At 43.2% G+C, this 23,539-nt stretch overlaps 2 protein-coding genes across 3 annotated transcripts in view; one reads left to right on the forward strand and one right to left on the reverse strand.

Annotated features, from left to right (window-relative positions):
* Positions 1-23,539, reverse strand: part of LOC148681932 (uncharacterized) — a 398,953-nt gene that overhangs the window by 241,902 nt on the left and 133,512 nt on the right. The gene's annotated exons all lie outside the window — the stretch shown is intronic.
* LOC148681946 (uncharacterized) overlaps positions 1-23,539 on the forward strand; it is a 67,929-nt gene that overhangs the window by 23,796 nt on the left and 20,594 nt on the right. For both annotated transcript variants that reach the window (XM_088650088.1, XM_088650089.1), the window contains 4 exons: positions 19,082-19,255; positions 19,367-19,540; positions 19,650-19,823; positions 20,491-20,664. In XM_088650088.1, the coding sequence (XP_088506214.1) occupies positions 19,082-19,255; positions 19,367-19,540; positions 19,650-19,823; positions 20,491-20,664 (696 nt within the window). The remainder of the gene's footprint in view (positions 1-19,081; positions 19,256-19,366; positions 19,541-19,649; positions 19,824-20,490; positions 20,665-23,539) is intronic.

Raw genomic sequence — 23,539 nt, forward strand, 5'->3', positions numbered from 1 at the left:
AAACCAGTAATCATTGACTTTCATTACATTTGTTTTTCCTTCTTTGAAGGTCAATGGCTAATGGTTTTCATCTTTAAAAAAATATTTTGTGTTCAACAGAATAAAAAAGCTCATAGAGGTTTGGAACTACTTGAGGCTAATGTTTGGGTAAATGTTTGGTTGAACTCTTCCTTTACAGGGCACCTATGATAAAAATCATCTTTTGTAAGCCGTTTGAACAGACCTGTGTGTAGGTATAGTGCGTCCACACTACACTATACAGAGTGATAGAAACACAATTAGTCAGTCTCTTATTTTAAAAAAAATATCCTGGCATTAAAATAAGATATAAATGCAATTCTGAGACAAACTGCAACGTGAAATAGGAGTGACATAGGTTTCCCCGCCCAGCAAATTAAGTAAAGACGGTAAAATTACGCACGCACGTGTGTGTGTGTGTGTGTGTGTGTGTGTGTGTGTGAGTGTGTGTGTGTGTGTGTGTGTCTGCGTATGTGTCTTCTTCTAGCTGGAGAGCCTTTTACAGCTAACAGTAAAGGGGCAATCATTGTGGTGAAGGAACATAGCATTTCTGTTCCTTCACTCAAAGAAGGAGGGATACTTTAGTAACTGGAGCATTTCCCTTGGGGAGGGGAACTTCAATGCTATGTGGAAATTTCCACTATGGGGAAATGTATGGAAAACACCTTACTTTGCCCCTGATGAAAGGTTATGTCAAGCCAAGAGCATGAGCACACCTGCATCACCAGAGGCGCAGTCGTCCAACGTGTTTCCTGGTTTTTACTTATCACACCTTTTAGGAAGTTTTACAGATTTAGATATATTTTTTGGAAATCTTAAAACTGCACCTTGTTAACTCTAGGAATTTAAAAATATGATGATATGTTGGGAAAGCGTGCAGTCCCGATAGGGAGGATGCTGTGGAGGTTAGCAGAAAGGGGGGAACTACATCATGGCTAAGTGAGCATATGTGATCGCGCAAAGCAGGCTCCTATACCCAGAATGCGGGCTGCCAACAGAATAAAGGGCCATTACCTGACTCCTTTGCTGAGTCAGATGCCGGGAGCCTCAGCAGGGTTTGTCAAGTGGGGAACTCAGCTGACAAAGTAAGAAAACACACTTATCTCTGTGTTAGAAAGAAAGGCGCATCAAGCCTTTTACAACGCCCTACCAAATTTCCTCATTCACCGGGGTTTCCCAGCAAACGTAAGAAAATCGGCTCCACTCCAGAAAAAAAAAAAAAAAAACTCACAAATGTATTAGGTATCGCCCCCTGCCTGCACCTCTACAATGTCTGTTAGAGAGGCGCTGCGTGCTAACTCCAAAAACAATGAGCGCTCCAAGTGGAATGTACTCTTACTCCTGGGGGGCACAGCTCGCCCTAGCTCTGATAAGGGGGGTGGTATCCACTGTTCCAACCTCTGTTTAGATACAGTGATCGGCAGAAGGGAAGTTCCGTAACAGATAAAGAGCTGCTCAGAAGATCTGAAGCTCTGAGTACGCTCCATATAATATGCAATGCGCGAACAGGACAAAGCAATAAAGGGGCTGGGTCTGCCTTCACCATGGGCAGTGCTTGCAGGTTCACTAGGTAGCTAAATAAAATGCTGTAGGAACCTAGGGCACCTAGGTAGGCTGGAGTTTCAGGAAAAATGTGAGTGGGCTATCTCAAAATGCCTCCAGATACCCGCCCTTCTGACTGATGCCAATGTGACCAGCAGAACTGTCTATCGGGACAGAAATCTTGAAGATACTGAGTCGAGTGATCGACTCAGAAATTTCTCAGAAGAGAAATTTGAGGCGATGCTTTCCCAGTGCACCACCATCCCTGCATCCTCAGAGCGGGGATAATCATAATATTGACCCCTCAGTGCAGAGAGGACAGCCTTAGCTCCAGCAAAATGAAAGAGGACAGCATCACACTGATCTGGCATGTTTGGGGTCCTTCTCAGGGAACAGTATACCTCTCAGTGAATATACTCCACTCCAGGACATAGGCATGTCTTGTAGAGGGTGCTCTAGCCTGAGTGACCGCGTTAATCACATAATCGGTGGGTCAAATAAGTCCTCCACGCTCCATCTATGGACCATATGTGAGGTTCCAGAGATCTGAGCTTAAGTGCCAATGGTGGCTGTCCCGGAGACGAAGCTTCTTCCAGGGGATGTGCCAGGGAAGGACCATCACAAGGAGAGTTGAAATACAGGTCCTCTTAAGGCAGAGAGGTGCAATAAACAGACCTGCTCCTCGTCCTCCCTGACTTTATACAGTATCTGTGCGAGTAGGCTCACTAAAGAAATGCGTATTGTGCACGCCTCGGGGCCAGCTGAGTAGCCAGTGCATCAAAACACACCCATAACAGCTGGACAGCCAGGGGTGGAGTTTCCAATTTCCTAGGTGAAACTGCCGTGAGAGCACATCAGCTGCACGGTTGAGCTCGGTGGGGAAGAAAGGGATGCAGCAATTCCACCGCAAATGACTCAAGCAGACGGCGAGTGAGCTGAGGCATGCGTTGAAAGTGGATACCCCTGTGCGGTTGATTTACGCCAATGTCACCGTGCTGTCCATCGTTGCCAGCACGTGTTTCTTCTCTAGCACCGAAAAAAATGGAGAATCACAGAATCAAAACTGCATGCCTGCAACACAAGGCCCCCCAACACAACTGCAAGCATGCATCGAAACAATGACATGTTTGGACACTTGTTCTAGAGGCACACAGGCCTGTACAAACGCAGGGTTCATCCAGAGGCTGAGGACGTGAAGACACAGCGGAGTGACAGTCACCTGGGGCCTCATGTATCAACGCTGCGTACGCACAAAAACTTTGCGTACGCCAGGTTTCACGCTCCGAATCGCTCACGTTTGGATTTACTAACGATGAACTGAACGTGGGAGTGTGCGCAGCTCCACGGCAGCTTTATGGCTGGCGTACGCACATTTTATTGTGCGTCTGTTTTTTTTTCCATTGGCGACTCCTAGAGGCAGTTGTGTTAAATTGCACTCTACAAAGTGTCTTTGAGCCTTGCAATGGCAGCTGTATGAGACGGGTTCATCTAGCAGGTATATAAGATTTTCATACCATACAGTTGACCAACTAAACATTAAAGCACAATTTGCAGCGGTCACCTGTTTTCCCATTGTAATGAGAGCGATCTACCGCATGCACATTGCTATAAAGGCACCATGTGAAGATGAATTTCCATTCAATAAATGTGCAAATAAAATATGATGCACAGACTTATTAATGATTCCTACTTGTCTTACTCGTGATAAATAGTAGGCAAAATCTGATATGTAGCAGGGAAAAAAAAGAAGAATGAGTTCATCAGACGCTGGATTCGAACCGAGTTCATGCTCGATCGTGTCAAAACATGTTAACATGCGTGTTAGGAGCTGCGCCACTGAAACTGTTAATGGTGCTACAACATTTTACACCTATAAATCACATTATTTCTCTTTTAACTCCACAGTGTGATGTTCAGACCCAACTGTGTTAACCGCATCAGCTAAACTCTCCCACTCTATTTTTTTTCTTTTGTTGTTAATTCCGGAGGACAAACTTGCAAATAACACCGCTTTTCTCCGGTCTACCTCCGAAAGCAGCATCTTCAACTCACATTCTGTTCAAAGTTTCTCTTTTTGCTTGCTTTTGCCATTGCTTTTTCGTTGGGTTTTGCCAAACTAGAGTCATTTGCATATTCATACGGGGGAGGAGGCAGGGAGGGGTTTTGTGCTCGTGCATGTTGCGCTCAGTTTCACATTTCATTCGGATGTCCAAAAGAATATGCGTGGGATTCAGGGTACGCAGTGTTTCATGCATCTGAATTTTTTCAGTGCGTACGCAATGTTTTAGTATGATTTCCATGCAAGTCTTCGTACATGAGGCCCCTGGTGCGCGCTAGTGTGCCATGCACATCTTGGGACCCGATCATGAAGCCAATGCTGAAGCGGTGTCATATGGAGCACCCGAGCGGCGAAACAATGGCTGCAGATGTCATATGTTCCAGGAGCCTCTGAAATAATATCAGTGGAACCACAGTTTCTCCGTCGATTTCTCTCAGACAGGTCAGCATCTACTGGGCGCACTCTCTGGGAAGGTGCAACGTCATGGTGATCAAGTCCAGCTCCTCCCCGAGAAAAGATGCTCTGCACAGGGGCGAGTTTGCTCTTTTCTCTATTGATCTGAAGCCCTAATTGGTCGAGGTGCTGAAGCACGCTGTCTCTGTGTGTAGTCAATTGATCCTGCGAGAGCGCTAAAATCAGCCAGTTGAGATAGTTGAGTATACGGATGCCCGCGAGCCGAATGGGCGCTAGGGCACCCTTCGTGAGCTTGGTGAAAACCCACAGACACAGAAAGAGCCTGAAGGGGAGGATTTGTACTGCCAGGCTCAACTTTCAAGTGCAAACTGCAGAAACTAACGGAAGCGTGGAAGTATGGAGGCATGAAAGTACTCATCCTTCAGGTCTATTGCCTAATAGGTCAGGTCTAAAACGCGTAGATCTAGGATTGGCTGTAGCTCACCGCTCCTTTTGGGTACGATGAAGTAAGGGCTGTAAAACCCGCTCTCCATCCTGGCTGGAGGGACCGGCTCGATTGCATCCTTCGCCACGAGGACGGCAATCTCCTCTCGTAAGACAGGGGCGAGCACAGGGCTGGCCCTGGAGAAATACACGCCCGTGAACTTGGGTAACCATTTTGCGAAATAAATTGCGTAGCCAAGCCTGATCATGCAAAATGAGCCACCGCAAGCGGGCAGGCAGGCAGGCATCCTCAGCGGCATCATCTGCACGATCGCTGACATATCAGCAGTGGGGCAGCACGGAGTGAGAGGGCTGATCCAGGAATTACAGGTGTCCCGCAGAATAGCAGAAGGTGAGAGATTCACTGTCAGTACAAGAGAGATTCACTCCCACCTCGCACCTCTCCGAAGGATGGGCTGAAAGTTTGATAGAATGGAGACCTTCCTCCCACACCCTGCGAGCCACTGGCGAAGTGCATTGATCCTGTGAGCTAGAAGGCATAGCATCCCAGACTGGCAGTGTTCAGGCAGTCCAAGGTTATAATAGTTTTGGATTTTTTATTAGTTTTAGTTTCTATTTCGTTTTGACTTTTTGTTTTCAAATTCAGATTAGTCTATTACATGAGATCAATTCATATTAGTTTTAGAGGCAGATTTCCTAGTTTTTATTAGTTTCTATATTTTAAAATGTCTTAGTTTTAGTTTAGTTTTTATTAGTTTCAGTATTAGTTTCAGTTTTTTTTCTAAATGAGGATATCTGTTAGGTGCAAGATACAAAATCAACAATATAAATATTTTATAATAAAAATTCATCATACATTTTTTGAAATATGTATTTAGAGGACACATGAACACTATAATCTACCACAACTGTCTACCCACCCTCAAATTCAAATACAGCAGCCCACAAGATAGCAGCCCTAAGTACAATATGTAGTTGCTGCTTCTTAGGTTAGACACAGTAGTGATGGGCATGGCCGGATTAACCAATGGGCATTATGGGCACAGGGGTATGTGCTGTATATAATTTAAAAAAAATGTGGGCAACACATTATAGATTAATTTTATATAACAAATATTATATTAATCTTTTTTTTTTTTAATTCAACTATGGGACAAGACATTGTGCCCAGTGGCCTCTGAATTATTAATCCGGGCCTGGTGATGGGAAATTCAGATTTTTAACGCGGATGTTAGGACTCATCATTAAGTAGTCAGCAATACTAATCTCTGTCAGTTAAAACATCACCAAGATCTGAAAAATGTCTTAGTGTAAAGTTTTACTAACTGTAAACCCAACTGAATCATGATTCACTTATTTAAATTTCATTACGATTGTCTGTTATGAAATAAACTTACGTTTTTCACCAGATCTTCTCATTTAAGCCCTCGGTTTACCCGCGCTGCAGTTGTTCCAAGTTCAGTTCAGTCGCAGCAGGCTGTAGTGTTTTTGTTTGGTTCACTGAATCACGCATGCACAGTATTATCGGTTCACCGCTTCTCAATGTAACGTTACTGTTCTAATAACTGAATGCGAGTATATATTGGATTATTTAGAGTCAGAGGATGCATTAGGCTTGTTATAAAGTAAGTAGTTGGTGGATAAGTGCTTACTGGAGATGCAAATCGTTTCAAATCATTTAGTTCGATTTGGTGAACTAGTTTAACCGGTTCACTTAGAACAGGGGTGTCCAAACTTTTTGGGCCGAGGGCCAGATGCAAAAAAAAAACGTTGTCGCTGGCCAAATTTTACATACATCACACAGACATGCATATATATATATATATATATATATATATATATATATATATATATATATATTGTTACGAATTAAATTAAAAATCCTTAATCAAAAAGAGATTTAACCCAAAACGTAACAAAATAACAGGGATTAAAAATATAATCCCTGGAACCCCCGCGCTCTTTCTCCCTAAAATATATACCAAAAACACAACCACTAAGAATTAACAAGAAAGTATGATTTATTTACAGAAATAAGGAGCAAAAATAACATCAGGAGGGGTTCAGCCAAAATAAATGACATTAAACCAAGCTAACTAAATTAGATTAAACTTCCCTAGAAAACAAATAAATAAAATACAGAAAACTTACCTCCCTACTAACAAACACAGGAGAAAATGAAAATAACAAATAAGGCACCAAACCTCCCTAAATGCTCCAAGCCCGACAGGGAGACAGAAAACCGGGCTTCAATCGCCGGTTAAAAATTAACACAACAGCATCTCACAAAGCCACAAAGAGATACAAGCAAACACTCATTGGATCACGTTCTCCACTGAATACAAGCGGGGAATTCGAGAGAGAGCGGGGAGCCATCGAACCCATGCTCTCTGCAGGTTTTTATAGCCGCCGCCAATCCAAGCGCCAGTCATAATCCGTCCCAACGTAATCCGCTGCACCTGCGAATACTTAGAGCGAGAAAGAGAGAGAGAAAAAGAGAGAGAGCGAGAGAGAGAAACACTACACACAAGCCTATACTACACTACTCGTAACACCTCCCCACCAAAAAGATGCAAACAAGCAGTTTGTATCTACCCACCTAACTTAAACCTCAACTTCAGCACCTTGGACTCTGGACAGCGCATCCGCAAACACATTTTCAGAACCTTTCTTATGCCGTATATCCAAATTAAATTCCTAGACTTCCAAAGACCATCGCATTAATCGCTGGTTTAAATTGCGCATCCTATCCAAAACAAACAAAAGGATTATGATCAGTGTACACACGAATTGGGAACGAACTTCCACCCAAATAAATCTCAAAATGTTGCAACGCTAAAAGTAGTGCTAAAGCCTCCTTCTCGATCGTACTATATCTGCGTTGACATGCTGTAGTAACACAATGGATGATCAATACCCATCTCACTTGCCTGAATTAGAACAGCTCCAGCCCCAGTAGCAGAAGCATCCACTTCCAATTTAAAGGGACGCTTAAAATCTGGTGCTGAAAGAATAGGAGCGTTACACAGCAAATCTTTTGCTGCTCGAAAAGCCTGATCACATGCAGCAGACCACACAAAAACTCTTTCGGTGCTCAGAAGATCAGTTAGTGGAGACACAACACTAGCAAAGTTACGGCAGAATCCTCTGTAGTATCCTGACATACCCAAAAATCTACGCAACTCTATTTTATTCCCTGGCACTGGGAATTCCACAATAGACGCAATTTTTGCATCAACTGGACACACATGTCCCTGACCTACCTTTTTTCCTAGGTACACTACTGTGGCCTTGGCGAATTCACATTTAGCTAGATTTAAAGTTAGAGGCATTAACCAGACGTGCAAACACTTCACGTAAAGAAACCATATGCTCCTCCCAGCTAGAAGAATAGATCACAATATCGTCGAGATAAGCTTCGCATTTCTCAACACCGCTCAATACGATGCGCATTAATCGCTGAAAGGTTGACGGTGCATTGCGCATCCCGAAAGCCATTACGGAGTACTGCATAAAATCATCAAGGGTCACAAAAGCTGAAATTTCCGAGGCTCGTGTCGTAAGTGGAATTTGCCAATACCCTGTAAGAAGATCTAATTTTGTCACAAACCTGGCAGGACCGACTCGGTCTATGCAATCTTCCATACGTGGCAATGGGAATGAATCGGGCTTCGTAACTGCATTGACTTTCCGATAGTCAGTGCAGAAATGAACCGACAAGTCAGCCTTAGGGACTAATAGACAAGGTGAACTCCATGCACTCAAACTGGGACTCGCAAAATGATTTTGCAGCTAATACTCAACCTCAGCTTTCATCAAGTCACATTTTTTCGGATTAAGACGATAAGGATGTTGTTTTACCGGTCGTGCATCACCAACATCTATATCATGTGTAATCACAGTGGTTTGGGAAGGAATGTCACTAAAGAGAGAGCGATGATTTTCAAGTAACTCAACAATATCGCTTTTTTGATCTGAAGATGAATAACTTAAATGCAAATCCAAGTCATTTAATATAACAGAATTTGTCAAACGACCACAGGGTACAGAGAAATCCTGATAAAACTCATCAGGTACAGAGGACGCAACTAAACTTGGTTTGACAGCAGGTAGATGAGCATCACTTTTCACATAAGCTTTAAGCATATTGACATGGACCATACGAGATTTTTTTCGCCGGTCAGGAAACTAAATAGTTGGTGTGAGACAACTTCTTGGTCACCATGTATGGACCTGAAAACTTTGACTGTAAAGCCGAGCCTGGCGTAGCCAGCAACACCAAAACTGAATCACCCAGCTGGAATGAACGAGACACACTTTTGCGATCATAACGCACTTTCATTTCAGCCTGAGCCTCAGATAAATTAGTCCTTGCTTTTTCACAAGCATTACAAAGACGTTCTCTAATTGAATTCACATATTGAGACTCGGCTACCATTTGTACGTTGTCAGCAACTAATTGTTCGCTTATTAATTTTAAGGGTCCGCGTAAACCATGAGCAAAAACAAGCTCAGCAGGGCTATAACCCAAGGATTCTTGAACCGTCTCTCTGATAGCAAACATAAGTAAAGGAAGGTCTTCAGCCCAGTCTGAATTGGATTCAACACAATGAGCACGCATCATTGATTTGAGCGTTTGATATAATCGCTCGAGAGTGCCCTGCGACTGTGGATGGCATGCACTTGACATTACATGACTGACTGAAATTCCTTGCAATACTTGTTCGAACAATTTAGATTTAAAATTTGTTCCCTGGTCTGAATAACGCTAGGTAAACCAAAAGTGGAGCAAAATTTTATTAGCTCTTTAACGATAGTTTTCGCTTTAAGATTTCGTAATGGTATTGCCTCGTGGTAGCGCGTTGCAGCGCACATTAACGTCAAAATATACTGATAGCAACTTTTTGATTTTGGTTAAGGGCCAACGCAGTCTAAAATGAGGCGCTCAAAAGCCTCTCCCATCACTGGAATAGGCTGCAAAGGAGCTGGAGGGATGTTCTGATTGGGTTTCCCAGCGATCTGACAAACGTGACACGCACAACAAAAATCTGACACAGCAGAACGTAAACCAGGCCAATAAAAATACTTAGCCACTCGTATAAATGTTTTATTAATGCCCAAATGACCAGATAGAATGTGATCATGAGCAAGTTTAAGAGAAGGATCTGACCTTTTGAGCTTTACCAAGTTGTTCTCTTTCCATAGACAAAGCCTCGTGACCAGTAACATCATCTGTTTTAAACACACTAGGTTGAACAGATAATTTAAACTCTGTTGGATTGTCTGCAAAAGACATAAATGTGTCAGATAAATCAATATCAATACCACTGTTTCGCGCCTGTGCACGAGTAACTGCGCACGCAGAGAATATTGAAGGAAACTGAGTACCAAGTTCTTCCTCACAAACAGGGTGTGCGGCCACCACTGGATGAGAAAAAACCTTACCACCAACCAGGTCATTCCCCAAAATTAAACTGACCCCTTCTACTGGCAGTTTTGCATGCATTCCCAACTGAACTGGACCTGAAACCAAATCAGATGTCAAACACACACAGTATGAAGAGGAACTTTTACACAGCCCAACTCTATGCCACGAACCAGCACATCAGTCCCAGATGTCTATACTACTCTACTCGTAACAATATATACAGTTAAAGTCAGAATTGTTAGCCCCCCTACATTATTAGCCCCCCTGTTTATTTTTCCCCCAATTTCTGTTCAACGGAGAGAAGATTTTTTTTTCTCTCGTCATTTCTAAACATATTAGTTTTAGTAACTCATCTCTAATGAGTGATTTAGTTTATCTTTTCCATGATGACAGTAAATAATATTTTACTAGATATTTATCAGGACACTTCTATAAAGCTTAAAGTGACATTTAAAGGCTTAACTAGGGTAATTTCGTTAACTAGTCAAGTTATGGTAATTAGGCAAGTTATTTTATAACAATGGTTTGTTCTGGAGTCTTAAGGGGCTAATAATCTTGACCTTAAAATGGTTCATAAAAAATTAAAAACTGTTTAAATTCTAGCTGAAATAAAACAAATAAGTCTTTCTCCAGAAGAAAAAATATTATCATACAAACTGTGAAAATGTCCTTGCTCTGTTAAACATCATTTGGGAAATATTTAAAAAAGAAGAAATAAATTAAAGAGGGGCTAATAATTCAGACTACAACTGTGCATATAGATCATAACAAGAACTGCTGCTTAATTGAATGCATGTGATAGCGACACCCGGTGGTTATTTATTGAATTACGTTAATTTTTTGTATAGTGTGTAAGATTCTATTAATATTTATAAAAAGCCTCGCAGGCCGCCACAAAACTGATTGCGGGCCGCAGATGGCCCGTGGGCCGTAGTTTGGACACCCCTGACTTAGAAGATCCGTTAAAAAGATTCGTTCACGACCGCAAAACAGGAATAAAACCCATTATTGGGCACAAATGTGTTAAAGCAATAGTTTAAAGTGTCTTTATTTAATGCTGTCACTGTGCTGCTGTTATGTCCACTCATTTTTGTTGCGGGAGCAACAGAGAGGACTGACTAGAGGAGGACTGGCTCTATCTGGCCAATGGCAGCAGGAGACTGGGGTGCGAAAGGGTCAAACACAAACACCTGGGGCCTCATGTATCAACACTGCGTACGCACTAAGACTTTGCATATGCCAGGTTTCATGCTCAGAATCGCTCACATTTGGATTTAGTAACGATGAAATGAACGTGAGAATGTGTTTTGTTCCACGACCACTTTATGGCCGGCGTACGCACATTTTTTTGTGCGTGTCTGTTTTATTTCCATTGGCGACTCCTAGAGGCAATTGTGTTAAATTGCACTCTACAAAGTGTCTTTGAGCCTTGCAATGGCAGCTGTATGAGACAGGTTTATCCGCATGTCTAGTATGTTTATAAGGTTTCCATACCATGCAGTTGATCAGCTAAACATTAAAGCACAATTTGCATCGGTCGCCTGTTTTCAAATTGTAATCGGAGTAATCTACTGCAAACACATTGCTATAAAGGCACCATCTGAAGATGAATTTGCATGGGTGAATCAGAAACATTTCTATTCAATAAATGTGCAAATAAAATATGATGCACAAACTTATTAATGATTCCTACTTGACTTTCTCGTGATAAATAGTAGACAATATCTGATATGTAGTGGGGGTAAAAAAAGAAGAATGAGTTCATCAGACGCTGGTTTCAAACCGAGTTCATGTTCAAACATGCCAAAACATGTTGACATGCGTTTTTTACGAGCCGCGCCACTCAGGCTGTTAAAGACATTACAACATTTTACACCTATCCATCTCACTGTTTCTTTTTTTAATCCACACAGTGCAATGTTCAGACCGAACTGTGTTAACCGCATCAGCTTAACTCTCCCCACTCTATTTTTTTTTCTTTTGTTATTAATTCCGGAGGACAAAATTGCAAATAACACCATTTTTCTCTGGTCTACCTCCGAAAGCAGCATCTCCAATTCACATTCTGTTCCGAGTTTTTTTTTTGCTTGCTTTTGCCATTGCTTATTTGTTTGGTTTTGCCAAAGTAGAGTCATTAGCATATTCGTACAGGGGAGGAGGCAGGGAGGGGTTTTGCGCTCGTGCATGTTGCGCTCAGTTTCACGTTTATTCAGATGTACAAAGAATATGCGTGGGATTCGGCATATGTGCTGTTTTATACATCTGAATTTTTTTCTGTGTATGCACATTTACAGCTTTGTGTGTACAGAATGTTTTAGTATGATTTCCGCGCAAGTCTTCGTGCATGAGGCCCCTGCAGCACGGATTATATTTACTTCTAAAAGGCTTACAGTAAGATTATGTATTAAATACATTTACAAATACAAAAACAAAGAAGGTTTTTGCTATATGTTGTGAAATCCACTCATGAACATTCCTCGTGTGACCACCAGAGGGAGCCATCGCCTGAGTTCTAATCTCCCCAAGGCTCGACTGGGACTGATTACATACAGCTGAAACCCATTTCAGACTCTCTATATAAACGCACACATACTCGGTGCGAAGTTTTGATTAGCTCCGGCCATCATCTCTGAGCCTTACCTTGTTGTTTATTGCCTCTCTGTGTATCGACCTGGACTGTCTTACCGTTTCTGAAGCTATCTGCCTGCCCTGACCACTGCGTAGTTATATTGATTCCTTCTGCTAGCCGCCTGCCTCGAATCTCTGCCTGTCTCTCGTTAACGATCACTCTCTCCTAACCCCGACCCACGCCTGCTCTTCGACTATTCTACTGGAAAGTTCCTATTCTATCTGATGTTTGTGAGTTTCCACCTGTGATATCTTACTGTTATTAAAGTGTGCAAATGGATCCAGAAATGCCTGATGAATCATTACAGAAAACTTCGCCGCAAGGGGATCCAGCAACTCTACTACAGTTATCATTCGAATTATCTACTCAAGGAGCCCAGTTAGCCCTTCATCGACAACAACTGGTACGACTGACCACTTTAACCGAGAAGCTTGTTCAAGCTGTACAGCGGCTACATGTCGCACCTGTTAACCCCTCGGCTGCTCCTTCTCCTCCTCCGTCGCCCCTCAGTATGCCCCTCGATCCCCTGCCACAGTCTGCAGTAAATCCCAGATTGGCTTTCCCCGATAAATTTGACAGCAATCCCTCCAAATGTAAGGGATTTTTACTGCAATGTTCATTATTTGTTGATCAACAACCGTTTCTTTACCCCACTGATTCCAGCCGAATCGCCTTTGTATGCGCTCTGCTTTCTGGAAAAGCCCTGGAATGGGCTACAGCTATATGGAAGCTGGAGGGTAACACTTTTATATCCTTTAAGGATTTCCTGACACAATTTCAAGCAGTGTTCGAACACCCCGCCGATGGGAAGAGCCCCGGAGAGCAGCTGTTGACACTTGTTCAGGGAAGGCGAACAGCAGCTGAGTATGCACTCGCCTTTCGTACACTGGCAGCCCAAACAAACTGGGGTGAGGACCCTCTTAAGCTGTTTTTTCGTAAGGGACTGTCTGCTGAATTACAGTCAGAACTGGCTTGTCGCGAAGAGGGTAAAACTCTTAGTGAATTGATTGAAATCACAATCCGACTGGATAATCTTATCAGAGCACGCCGAGTACCGCAGCTGCGACGCCTCCCTGATCTCGAACCGACGCAGAACGAACCCATGCAACTCGGTTACACTCAATTAACTCCGGAGGAGCGTGAACGCAGATTGCAGAACCATCTCTGTCTATATTGCGGAGAATCTGGGCATCGACGCATTAATTGCACGGTCTGTTCAGCTCGATCGGTGAGTCTATCATCTTCTAACATATCAAGTTTAACTATTCGAATAAGCATGTCTCAGGCGGATTGGGGTATTGATTGTACATCCCTCATTGATTCAGGTGCCGCTGGTAATTTTATGTCATGGGAATTTGCTAGACGTCATAAGTTAACGTTGCTACCATGTGAATCTGTGCTTGCAGTGGAAGCGCTAGACGGACGTCCTATTGGAAATGGAAGGATCCAGCATGTCACAAAATCCCTTAATTTACAAATCGGGGCGCTGCATAAGGAAAGGATCAATTTCTATATAATTCAGCCATCTAGACATCCTGTAATTCTCGGTTTACCATGGCTGCGCCGGCACGACCCTCACATTTCCTGGCAGAAGGGGCAGATACTGCAGTGGGGCTCAACTTGTTTCAACGCCTTGATGAGATCACTAAGCTTCCTGTCCAGACAATAAATATACAGCCCCTTCAAGGTCAAGAGTTTGCCACATTACCAACAGTATATTCTGATTTGACCGAGGTGTTCAGCCAGCAAAGCGCTACTCACTTACCACCTCATCGCCCCTATGACTGTGCAATTTAGCTGCTGCCAGGCACGATACCTCCCAAGGGAAGAATATTTCCACTGTCTCAGCCCGAGTCAGAAGCCATGAACTCCTACATCCAGGAGGAACTAGGAAAAGGATTCATTCGCCCATCTACTTCACCGGCGGCGGCCGGCTTCTTTTTCGTTAAGAAAAAAGATGGTAATCTGCGTCCATGCATTGATTATCGTGGTCTCAATGAGATCACAGTCAAATATCGATATCCCCTTCCTCTGGTACCAGCAGCCCTAGAACAACTACGTCAGGCTAAAATCTATACCAAACTCGACTTGCGGAGTGCCTATAATCTAATACGGATAAAGCAGGGAGACGAGTGGAAGACCGGGTTTTCCACCACCAGGGGGCACTATGAATACACCGTGATGCCCTTCGGGTTGGCCAACAGTCCATCCGTTTTTCAGGCATTTATGAATGATGTCTTCCGTGACATGCTGGATCAGTGGGTAATCGTCTATATAGACGACATTCTGATCTACTCTAATACTGTGGAGGAACACATCCAACATGTAAGAGCAGTGTTACAGAGGCTTATTCACCATCACCTTTATGCAAAATTCGAGAAATGTGAGTTCCATCTGACAAGTGTGTCTTTCCTGGGCTACATTATCAGCGCGGAAGGAGTTACCATGGATGAGAGAAAGGTAACCGCAGTGCAAGAGTGGCCACTCCCCCAGACTTTAAAGCAGCTACAACGCTTCCTAGGCTTCGCAAACTTCTATAGAAGATTTATTAGAAACTTCAGTACCCTAGCAGCTCCCCTCACCTCCATGACTAAACGCAGTCATGCTAAATTAATCTGGCAACCCTAAGCTATACAGGCCTTCTCAGTGCTAAAGGAGAGATTCACCTCCGCTCCAGTATTACGTCATCCTAATCCCGAACTACCTTTTGTGGTGGAAGTAGACGCCTCCAACACAGGAGTAGGGGCGGTACTCTCAGCGCCAGGGCATCCCCGAGAAGATGTATCCATGCGCCTTCTTCTCACGCAAGTTGAACAGTGCAGAACGTAACTATGACGTCAGTAACAGGGAACTCCTAGCTATCAAGCTTGCACTGGAGGAATGGCGACATTGGTTAGAGGGAGCGATTTTTCCATTTACCGTACTAACCGACCACAAAAATCTTGAATACTTGCGCACCGCCAAGCACCTCAATCCCCGACAGGCTCGCTGGGCTTTGTTCTTTACTCGTTTTAACTTTACTGTAACTTATCGTCCGGGCAGCAAGAACACCAAGGCGGACGCACTTTCACGAATGGAGGAGAGGGGTAACGAGGTTGAGCAGGCTGATGCCATTATACCCGATCATTTACTACTGGCTCCCGTTCAATGGGACTTAATCACAGAGATTACTCAGTTTAATCACGACAATCCCCCACCTGCAAACTGTCCTGCTGGTTTGACATTTGTACCACCGGAGTTTCGACAGGAGGTGTTAAAGCAAGTGCACGACAACCACAGCGCAGGTCACCCAGGTATAACAACCACAAAGAATCTAGTTTCCAATCGTTTCTGGTGGCCAGCTTTATGGAAGGATGCCATGGGCTACGTGAAGAACTGCATCACTTGCCAGACCACAAAATCTTTACATCAAGTACCAGCCAGATTATTACAACCACTCCCAGTTCCTGAACGTCCCTGGTCCCATATCGCTCTAGATTTCATAACCGATCTTCCGGTATCTCAGGGCAACACGGTGGTGCTCACTGTCATTGATCGGTTCTCTAAGGCATGTCGTCTCATTCCTCTGCCTAAACTGCCCACCGCGCTAGAGACAGCGGAGGCGATGTGTAACTGGGTATTTCACTTTTATGGACTCCCTGATGATATTGTCTCTGATCGGGGACCCCAATTTACGTCACGATTATGGGCTGCTTTTTGTAAAAACCTAAATATCAATGTCAGCCTCACCTCTGGATATCACCCTGAGTCAAATGGACAGACCGAACAACTAAATCAGGAAATTACCCGCTTCCTTCGATCCTATTGTCATCAACATCCGTCAGATTGGAATCGCTATCTCTTGTGGGCCGAGTACGCACAAAATTCCCTTGTCAAACCCTCTACCGGAATAACCCCATTCAAATGCATTCTCGGATATCAACTGCCCCTATTTCCATGGTCCGGAGAACCCACTACATTGCCTGCAGTTGATGATTGGTTCCGAAGAAGTGAGGAGATCTGGAACAGAACTCACACACACCTATTAAGAGCGGTGAGAAGACAGGAGGTGCAAGCCAACTGGCATCGGCGAACAGGTCATCGATACATGCCAGGACAGTGGGTGTGGTTATCGACCAGAGATCTACGCAACCAAAATTCCTGTAGAAAACTTAATCCCAGGTATGTTGGTCCTTTTAAAATTATCCGTCAAGTTACCCCAGTATCATTTCGTCTTGAACTCCCTAATCATTATCGCATTTCTCCCACATTTCATGTTTCCTTGCTGAAACCCGCTGGTGGTCCACGAGAGGAAATACCACTACACGATGAACGGGCGCTCCCCATCACCATAGAGGGCGAGGTGGCTTATCGAGTTTGAGAATTACTCGATTCGAGGCGTCGGGGTGGCGCCCTCCAATATCTGGTGGACTGGGAGGGTTACGGTTCAGAGGAACAAAGTTGGGTCAACGCGAGGGACATCCTCGATCCCACGCTCACCCTAGAATTTCATCAGAGACATCCGGACAAGCCGGCCCCCCGACCGCGCGGAAGACCCCGGCGCCAACAAATTACTCTCCTCCGGAGCTGCTCGCAGGGAGAGGGTTCTGTTGTGAAATCCACTCATGAACGTTCCTTGTGTGACCACCAGAGGGAGCCATCGCCTGAGTTCTAATCTCCCCAAGGCTCGACTGGGACTGATTACATACAGCTGAAACCCATTTCAGACTCTCTATATAAACGCACACATCCTTCACTCGGTGCGAAGTTTTGATTAGCCCCGGCCATCATCTCTGAGCGTTACCTTGTTGTTTATTGCCTATCTGTGTATCGACCTGGACTGTCTTACCGTTTCTGAAGCTATCTGCCTGCCCTGACCACTGCGTAGTTATATTGATTCTTTCTGCCAGCCGCTGTGCCAGAGCTGTGGATGTGGATGGTTTGGCGGGGAGAGCAGTCTTACACTTCCGCCGATAGATGACTCTTTCCATCGTATCTGACTGGACTGCCTTGATTTCTTAGGTAAATTCACTGACGCTGTCGCCGAATAGGCCAGCCTGAAATATGGGCAAGTTAAGAAGGCGCACTATGTCAACTTTGCACATATCTGCCAGGTTTTAGCCAGAGGTGGAGCTCCTGGATGACTAATGTGGCCATCGTCTTTCCCAGGGCAGACGGGGTCCATGACTTGAAAGGTTGCCCCTTGGGGTTCGTGAAGCATAGTCGGTTGTGGTGCAGGGCTCATGTAACAAGCCTGGGTCGGAACCACTCTCGTGCAGCTGGGCCAGTGGCCGCGCTTGGTAGCCCTGGGATGTTGCCATAGTGTGCAGGGCAAAAGCACCCTAGCCCATGGCTGTGTAGGCTCTGGCTCCGAGGGAGGCAGATAAACGACATGCCTTGGACAGGAGAAGAGGCTGACCCCACCAGGAAAAGGCAACCTGCGGGCCTGCAATGGTACACTCAATTTGGGGAATTGACTCATACCCTCAGGCTGCTCTGCCATTAGGGGCGGTGAGGGCAGAGGCGCACACAGATCGGGCAGAGAAATGTGCCCTCCAAGACTGCGTGAGCCTACTGTGCATGACCCCAGACATGAAATGCTGTGCTCGTGCCCATCATCCGGGGACAGGAAACCACTGCATCCAAAAACACATGGTCAGGGCAACGTCTTAAGACACACTGCACAACCGTGTTGCTCTTGTAGTAAATTCGCAACAATACATACTGCTCTGGAGGACCAGACCCAAAAAACGCGAGGGAAGGGAGAAACCTAGCTCAACCGTCTGCCGCCATGTATCGCACACTCTAGACACTCTGGAGAAGCAGTCTCCTTTCTCGTTTTCTCTTGTAACAGTCAGAGAAAACCCTCATCGACTCTCTCAGAAGCTTTGTGAAAGGGTCTGAAGCGAAAAAAGGATACCTCACCTTGGCACGTGCAGTGCTTATACAACATTAATTGTAAGTAGCGCCAGCTGTGCATGCTATCGCTGTCAACTCATTGGCATTTCATTGACCTGAATGTATACTCTTTCAGGTGATTAGATTCTGACAAAATCCCCATTGTGGACGTTTCCACAGAGCATTGAAGTTCATCTCCAGAAGACTGCAGTGCTTTGTAATTTCCTCCCTAAAAAAAAAACTTGTATCAGAGCTGCAGCAATATTTTGTGATTTTGTCATCCTCTGAGAAAACCTGAGTTGATGGTCACCTAGCAACCCACGAACCGTTGCCCCCAAGTCTGTACAACAGTTGTCAAGCCATGGTATAATTGTTGACTGGTCCACGATTATAAAAAGGTTGGGGATCACTGTGGTAGTGCATTAGACTTCATAGTTAAACGTTTGCAACTTCACTTCATTGCTTTTAAGAGTCGCAACAACACAAGAAAATTGTGTACACCACTCATGAAGTTAGTGTGGAGGAACGCACATACTCATGTTCATTATGGTGTCAGTGCATCTAAGCATAAGGGTGAAAGCTGGTGTTCACATAGATTTTTGTGAGTAAGCATTGTTAATCAATGAGGTCTCAGATGACAACATGAATATTGTGTTTGTCCTCCACACAGACTACAGTGCTGTAATCTCACTGCTCAGTCTTGTAAGAGTTTGTCTTTAACTCTTCAATCCTCAAACTGTGTCCTGAGAGAGCTGGACCTGAGTATCAATGACCTGCAGGATTCAGGGGTGAAGCTTCTCTCTGATGTACTGAAGAAATCAGAGTGTAAACTGGAGACACTGAGGTCTGAGTTCAAACACCTGACTGTTTGACTTTCATTTATTTATTTATTCATTCCATCAGTTGAATTAATAAAAATCACAATGCTAATGTAATTTATGTTCTTCTTTCTCAGATTGGTCATGTGTAATCTCACTGTTCGGTCTTGTGAGAGTTTGTCTTTAGCTTTACAATCCTCAAACTGTGTCCTGAGAGAGCTGGACCTGAGTAACAATGACCTGCAGGATTCAGGAGTGAAGGTTCTCTCTGATGCGCTGAAAAGTCCAGACTGTCAACTAGAGACACTGAGGTCTGAGTTCAAAAAAACTGATTTATTGATTTGTTTCTTTTTTTACATCAGATTATTCATTAAATTAATTAAAAATTACTTTGTTAATGTAATCTGTCTTCTTTCTCAGATTTTCCAAATGTAATCTCACTGTTCGGTCTTGTGAGAGCTTGTCTACATCTCTCCAATCCTTAAACTGTGTCCTGAGAGAGCTGGACCTAAGTAACAATGACCTGCAGGATTCGGGAGTGAAGCTTCTCTCTGATGGACTAAAGAGTCCAAACTGTCAACTGGAGATACTGAGGTCTGAGTTTAAACAACGGATTGACTGATATCTATTAGGAGTGTATTGGTATATGCATTCATTCTGAAGTGTCACAGTACTGAGGTGACGGTTTAGTTCATGCACCTCCATGACGAATACAGTCAGTCCAGATGTACCAGTGTCCGAAACGTGGTGCTGCAGAAACTAATAGTGTATTACAGTCAAACATTTCTGTCAACTGCATTTACTTAGAAAAACAATGGAAATATAAGATTTGAACTAATCTCATGCTCACGCAAGTCCTTGTTGTCCACTACACCCACTGTTATGAATGGACCACCAGTTAGTACTAGCGTTTACTGTTTTTCTGTCGTTACGAGGGCGCTGGGCCCAACCTTTAAGAGTTTAATACGCAGGCTAATCATAAAGGTTTATTTTTTCATTATTGTGTTTATTTTGTACTTTTGCATCACAAGCAGCTTTTTAGTTCTGTAGCTGAGTGTGACAAAACGCTACTGCCTGTTCTAAATAGACAGAAAAAGCAAGCTGTATTGGATTTGTTATTATTCCTGTTGTACCATACCCTTATCGAACTGTGACCCCAAAACCAAAGTGCATACTGAACTGTGACCTGTATGTACTGTTACACTCCATATACATAATTACTAAAAGTCACACTAATGTAATCGGTGTTCTTCTTTCTCAGATTGGTCATGTGTAATCTCACTGTTCAGTCCTGTGAGAGTTTGTCTTCATCTCTACAATTCTCAAACTGTGTCCCGAGAGAGCTGGACCTGAGTAACAATGACCTGCAGGATTCAGGAGTGAAGCTTCTCTCTGACGTACTGAAGTCTGTAAACTGTAAACTGGACATACTGAGGTAAATGCTTTTTCACTCAACAGCAACTACAAAAAGATAGTTTATTAACAATTAAATATGTGGGGGTGTGATTTTGTTTGTCTATATAAATTTATGTGTATAGACAAATGTATTTAACCCTTTTACATGTACAATCACACTGGTGTGACCTGCCTTGGCTGGTCTCTGAAGCATGCGATCACACCAGTGTGATTAGAATGTTTAGATTGCACATCATCAACTGCCAAACTTAAATCTGACAGCACACACTGAGGCACAGAAAGAGGTGTGCAGTGCTTATCATAAATCATAATTTATCTGTGCTTTTAAACAAATAATATTAATTTGAGGTTTCAGACATTAAAAAACACATATCGACGAGCAAAACATACCATTTAAAGTTTATAAAATACACATGCAGTAATAATTATTTTTCAATATAACTGGACAATGTGCTTTATTCATGTAAGATACACACTGTTTATGCTACTGGAATATTTTCTCTATTCCTCTCCCAGATAAACAGTTGCTTATCTTCATGTATTTTGGAAGTAAATTATTATTAAACATGATGTAAATCCAGCAGCTTGGATCTCTTCTGCGGTTGTTGCTAGAAGGGATACAGCTGTGATTGAAAGTTAACGAAAAGTATTTATATTATTTATTAATTTACACATTAATTGTATTTTGTTAGCAACTACCCTTACAGCAACCCTAAACCCAACCCTCATGGTAATGTAAAAATATTATTTGTTGTACAGTATCAAAAAAATTATGCTATATTGATGTGAGTATCCTCAGTTGTATCCTATCTAGCCTTCACCGTGCTGCAGGAGTGGGTAAAGTCTAGATGGGATAGAGCTTAGGATACTTGCGTTAATATAGCATATTTTTTTCTAGCAACAACAGCGGCACTATTAAAAATAATAATACGATCGTTAAGCTGTTAAAAAAGACAAAATAGATGTTCTATTACATATTTGAGATATGTAATTTAAGATGAGATATAATCATAGTATCAGAAATTTCACAATATTGAACATTCGTTGATATTTACAGAAAAGGGCAAAAAGAAACAAAATACAATATATAGATAGATCATGGGGGCTGGAGGGTTACGTGATGAACTTGACGCGTTGTCATGGGAACTTGAGTATTTAATCTCTTATGTGAAAGGGTTGAAGAGGACATGTTTGCATCAATCATTTTCATTCAGAAACATGAGCGACTATGTTCTGTTCCTTCAGACACCTGGCTGCTAAGGCAGAACTAATACAGGTAATGTTAAGCTGGAGCTAGATAATGTTAAATCTTAGCGTGTTTTATCCTAAACATAAGAGTTAGCATTGGTTATAATGTAATGTAAATTATATGACATAGTAACTGTAGAGGCTAAGCCTATTGCTTGAAGTCCCTGAGATGTTTTTAGACAGGCACCCAGCTGACGCACACTGTCCTCTGGCTGATGTAGTGTAAATGAAATGAACAGTCTTACTTGTTTCCGAAGACGTTTACGTTTATTGCAGTTGCAAACTCCAATAGTTCACAAATTTCCTTTCAGGTAAGTTTCCGTTCGTAGAAGTCAAACACTGCCACATATCTTGACTTACAAACAAAACAAACCGTCATGCTAAAGCATGAATGAATGTGTGCGGCTCTCTGTATGAATGCGCGTGAGCGTTTGTTTGTGTTTGTGGGTGTGTGTGTGAAAGTGTGTGTGTTTGAAAGTGTGTGCGTTTGAAAGTGTGTGGTCAAAACTGTATGTGCTCCCTTCCGTCTAGCAACACCTGTTACCTGAATGTTCGTTCCCACTTATAAAGCCTGTTTAAAGAGCACCACCTAGTGGAACAATGAGCAAAGTTGCCAAATGGCTCCTACATCCCGTCCCCTAATTGTATACAAATGTAACAATTCCCAAATATAATATTAAGGAGCCATAAAAGAACATCAGGCAATAATAGGTGCACATACACAATACTTCAAATACACAATAACCCAGTGGAGACACTTTATTGATAGATAAGCTAAACTGATTCTTGCAATAGGCAGAGTTTAGTCACAGGCCGTTCTATTATACTACTTTTGGTCTGAAGCCGCACTGAACGCACAATCTTTTTCTTGTCTTGAAATGCTTCCAGCACTCTTGCAAGAGGCCATGAGCTTCGTGGTGCTGTAGGATCCACAATGATCACGATATCTCCTGGTTTGAGATTTTTTCTCTGTTCGTTTCATTTCTGCCTCTCTTGCAATAATGGCAGGTATTCACGAATCCACCGTTTCCAAAAGAGATCAGATATGTACTGAACTTGCCTCCATCGCTTTCTGATGTACAGATCATGGTGTTCAAACAGCCCTGGTGGCAGAGACGGCTTACCTTTCATGAGGAGGATATGATTAGGTGTCAGGGGTTCTAGATCATTTGGATCGTCAGATAATTTGGTGATGGGGCGGTCGTTTAAGATGGCTTTAACTTCGCATATTACTGTGTGGAGTCCATCATCGTCCAATTTTTGTTGATGAAGGACTGAAGAGAGAATTCTTCTCACCATGCGAATCATACGCTCCCAAACACCAACATAGTGCGACGCTGAAGGAGGATTGAAACTCCATTTGATGCCCTTTTGTTTTAGCATTCCTCCAATATTTGTCTGGTTCAAGGTTAGGAGTGCCTCTCTGAGTTCCTTCTCTGCTTCTTTAAAATTGGTACCATTGTCAGACAGTAAATTAACAACTTGACCTCTTCTACAGACAAACCGACGTATTGCATTAATGTGTGCGTCTGTATTCAACGAGTTGGCTATTTCAAGGTGGGCTGCTCTACTAGAGAGGCAAGTGAATATCATGCCATATCGCTTGGCAGTGCCTCGTCCTTTCTTCACCTCTATAGGACCAAAGT

This window comes from Danio rerio, chromosome 4 (assembly GCF_052040795.2).
Source record: "Danio rerio strain M-AB ecotype USA chromosome 4, GRCz13ab, whole genome shotgun sequence".
Lineage (NCBI taxonomy): Eukaryota > Metazoa > Chordata > Actinopteri > Cypriniformes > Danionidae > Danio > Danio rerio.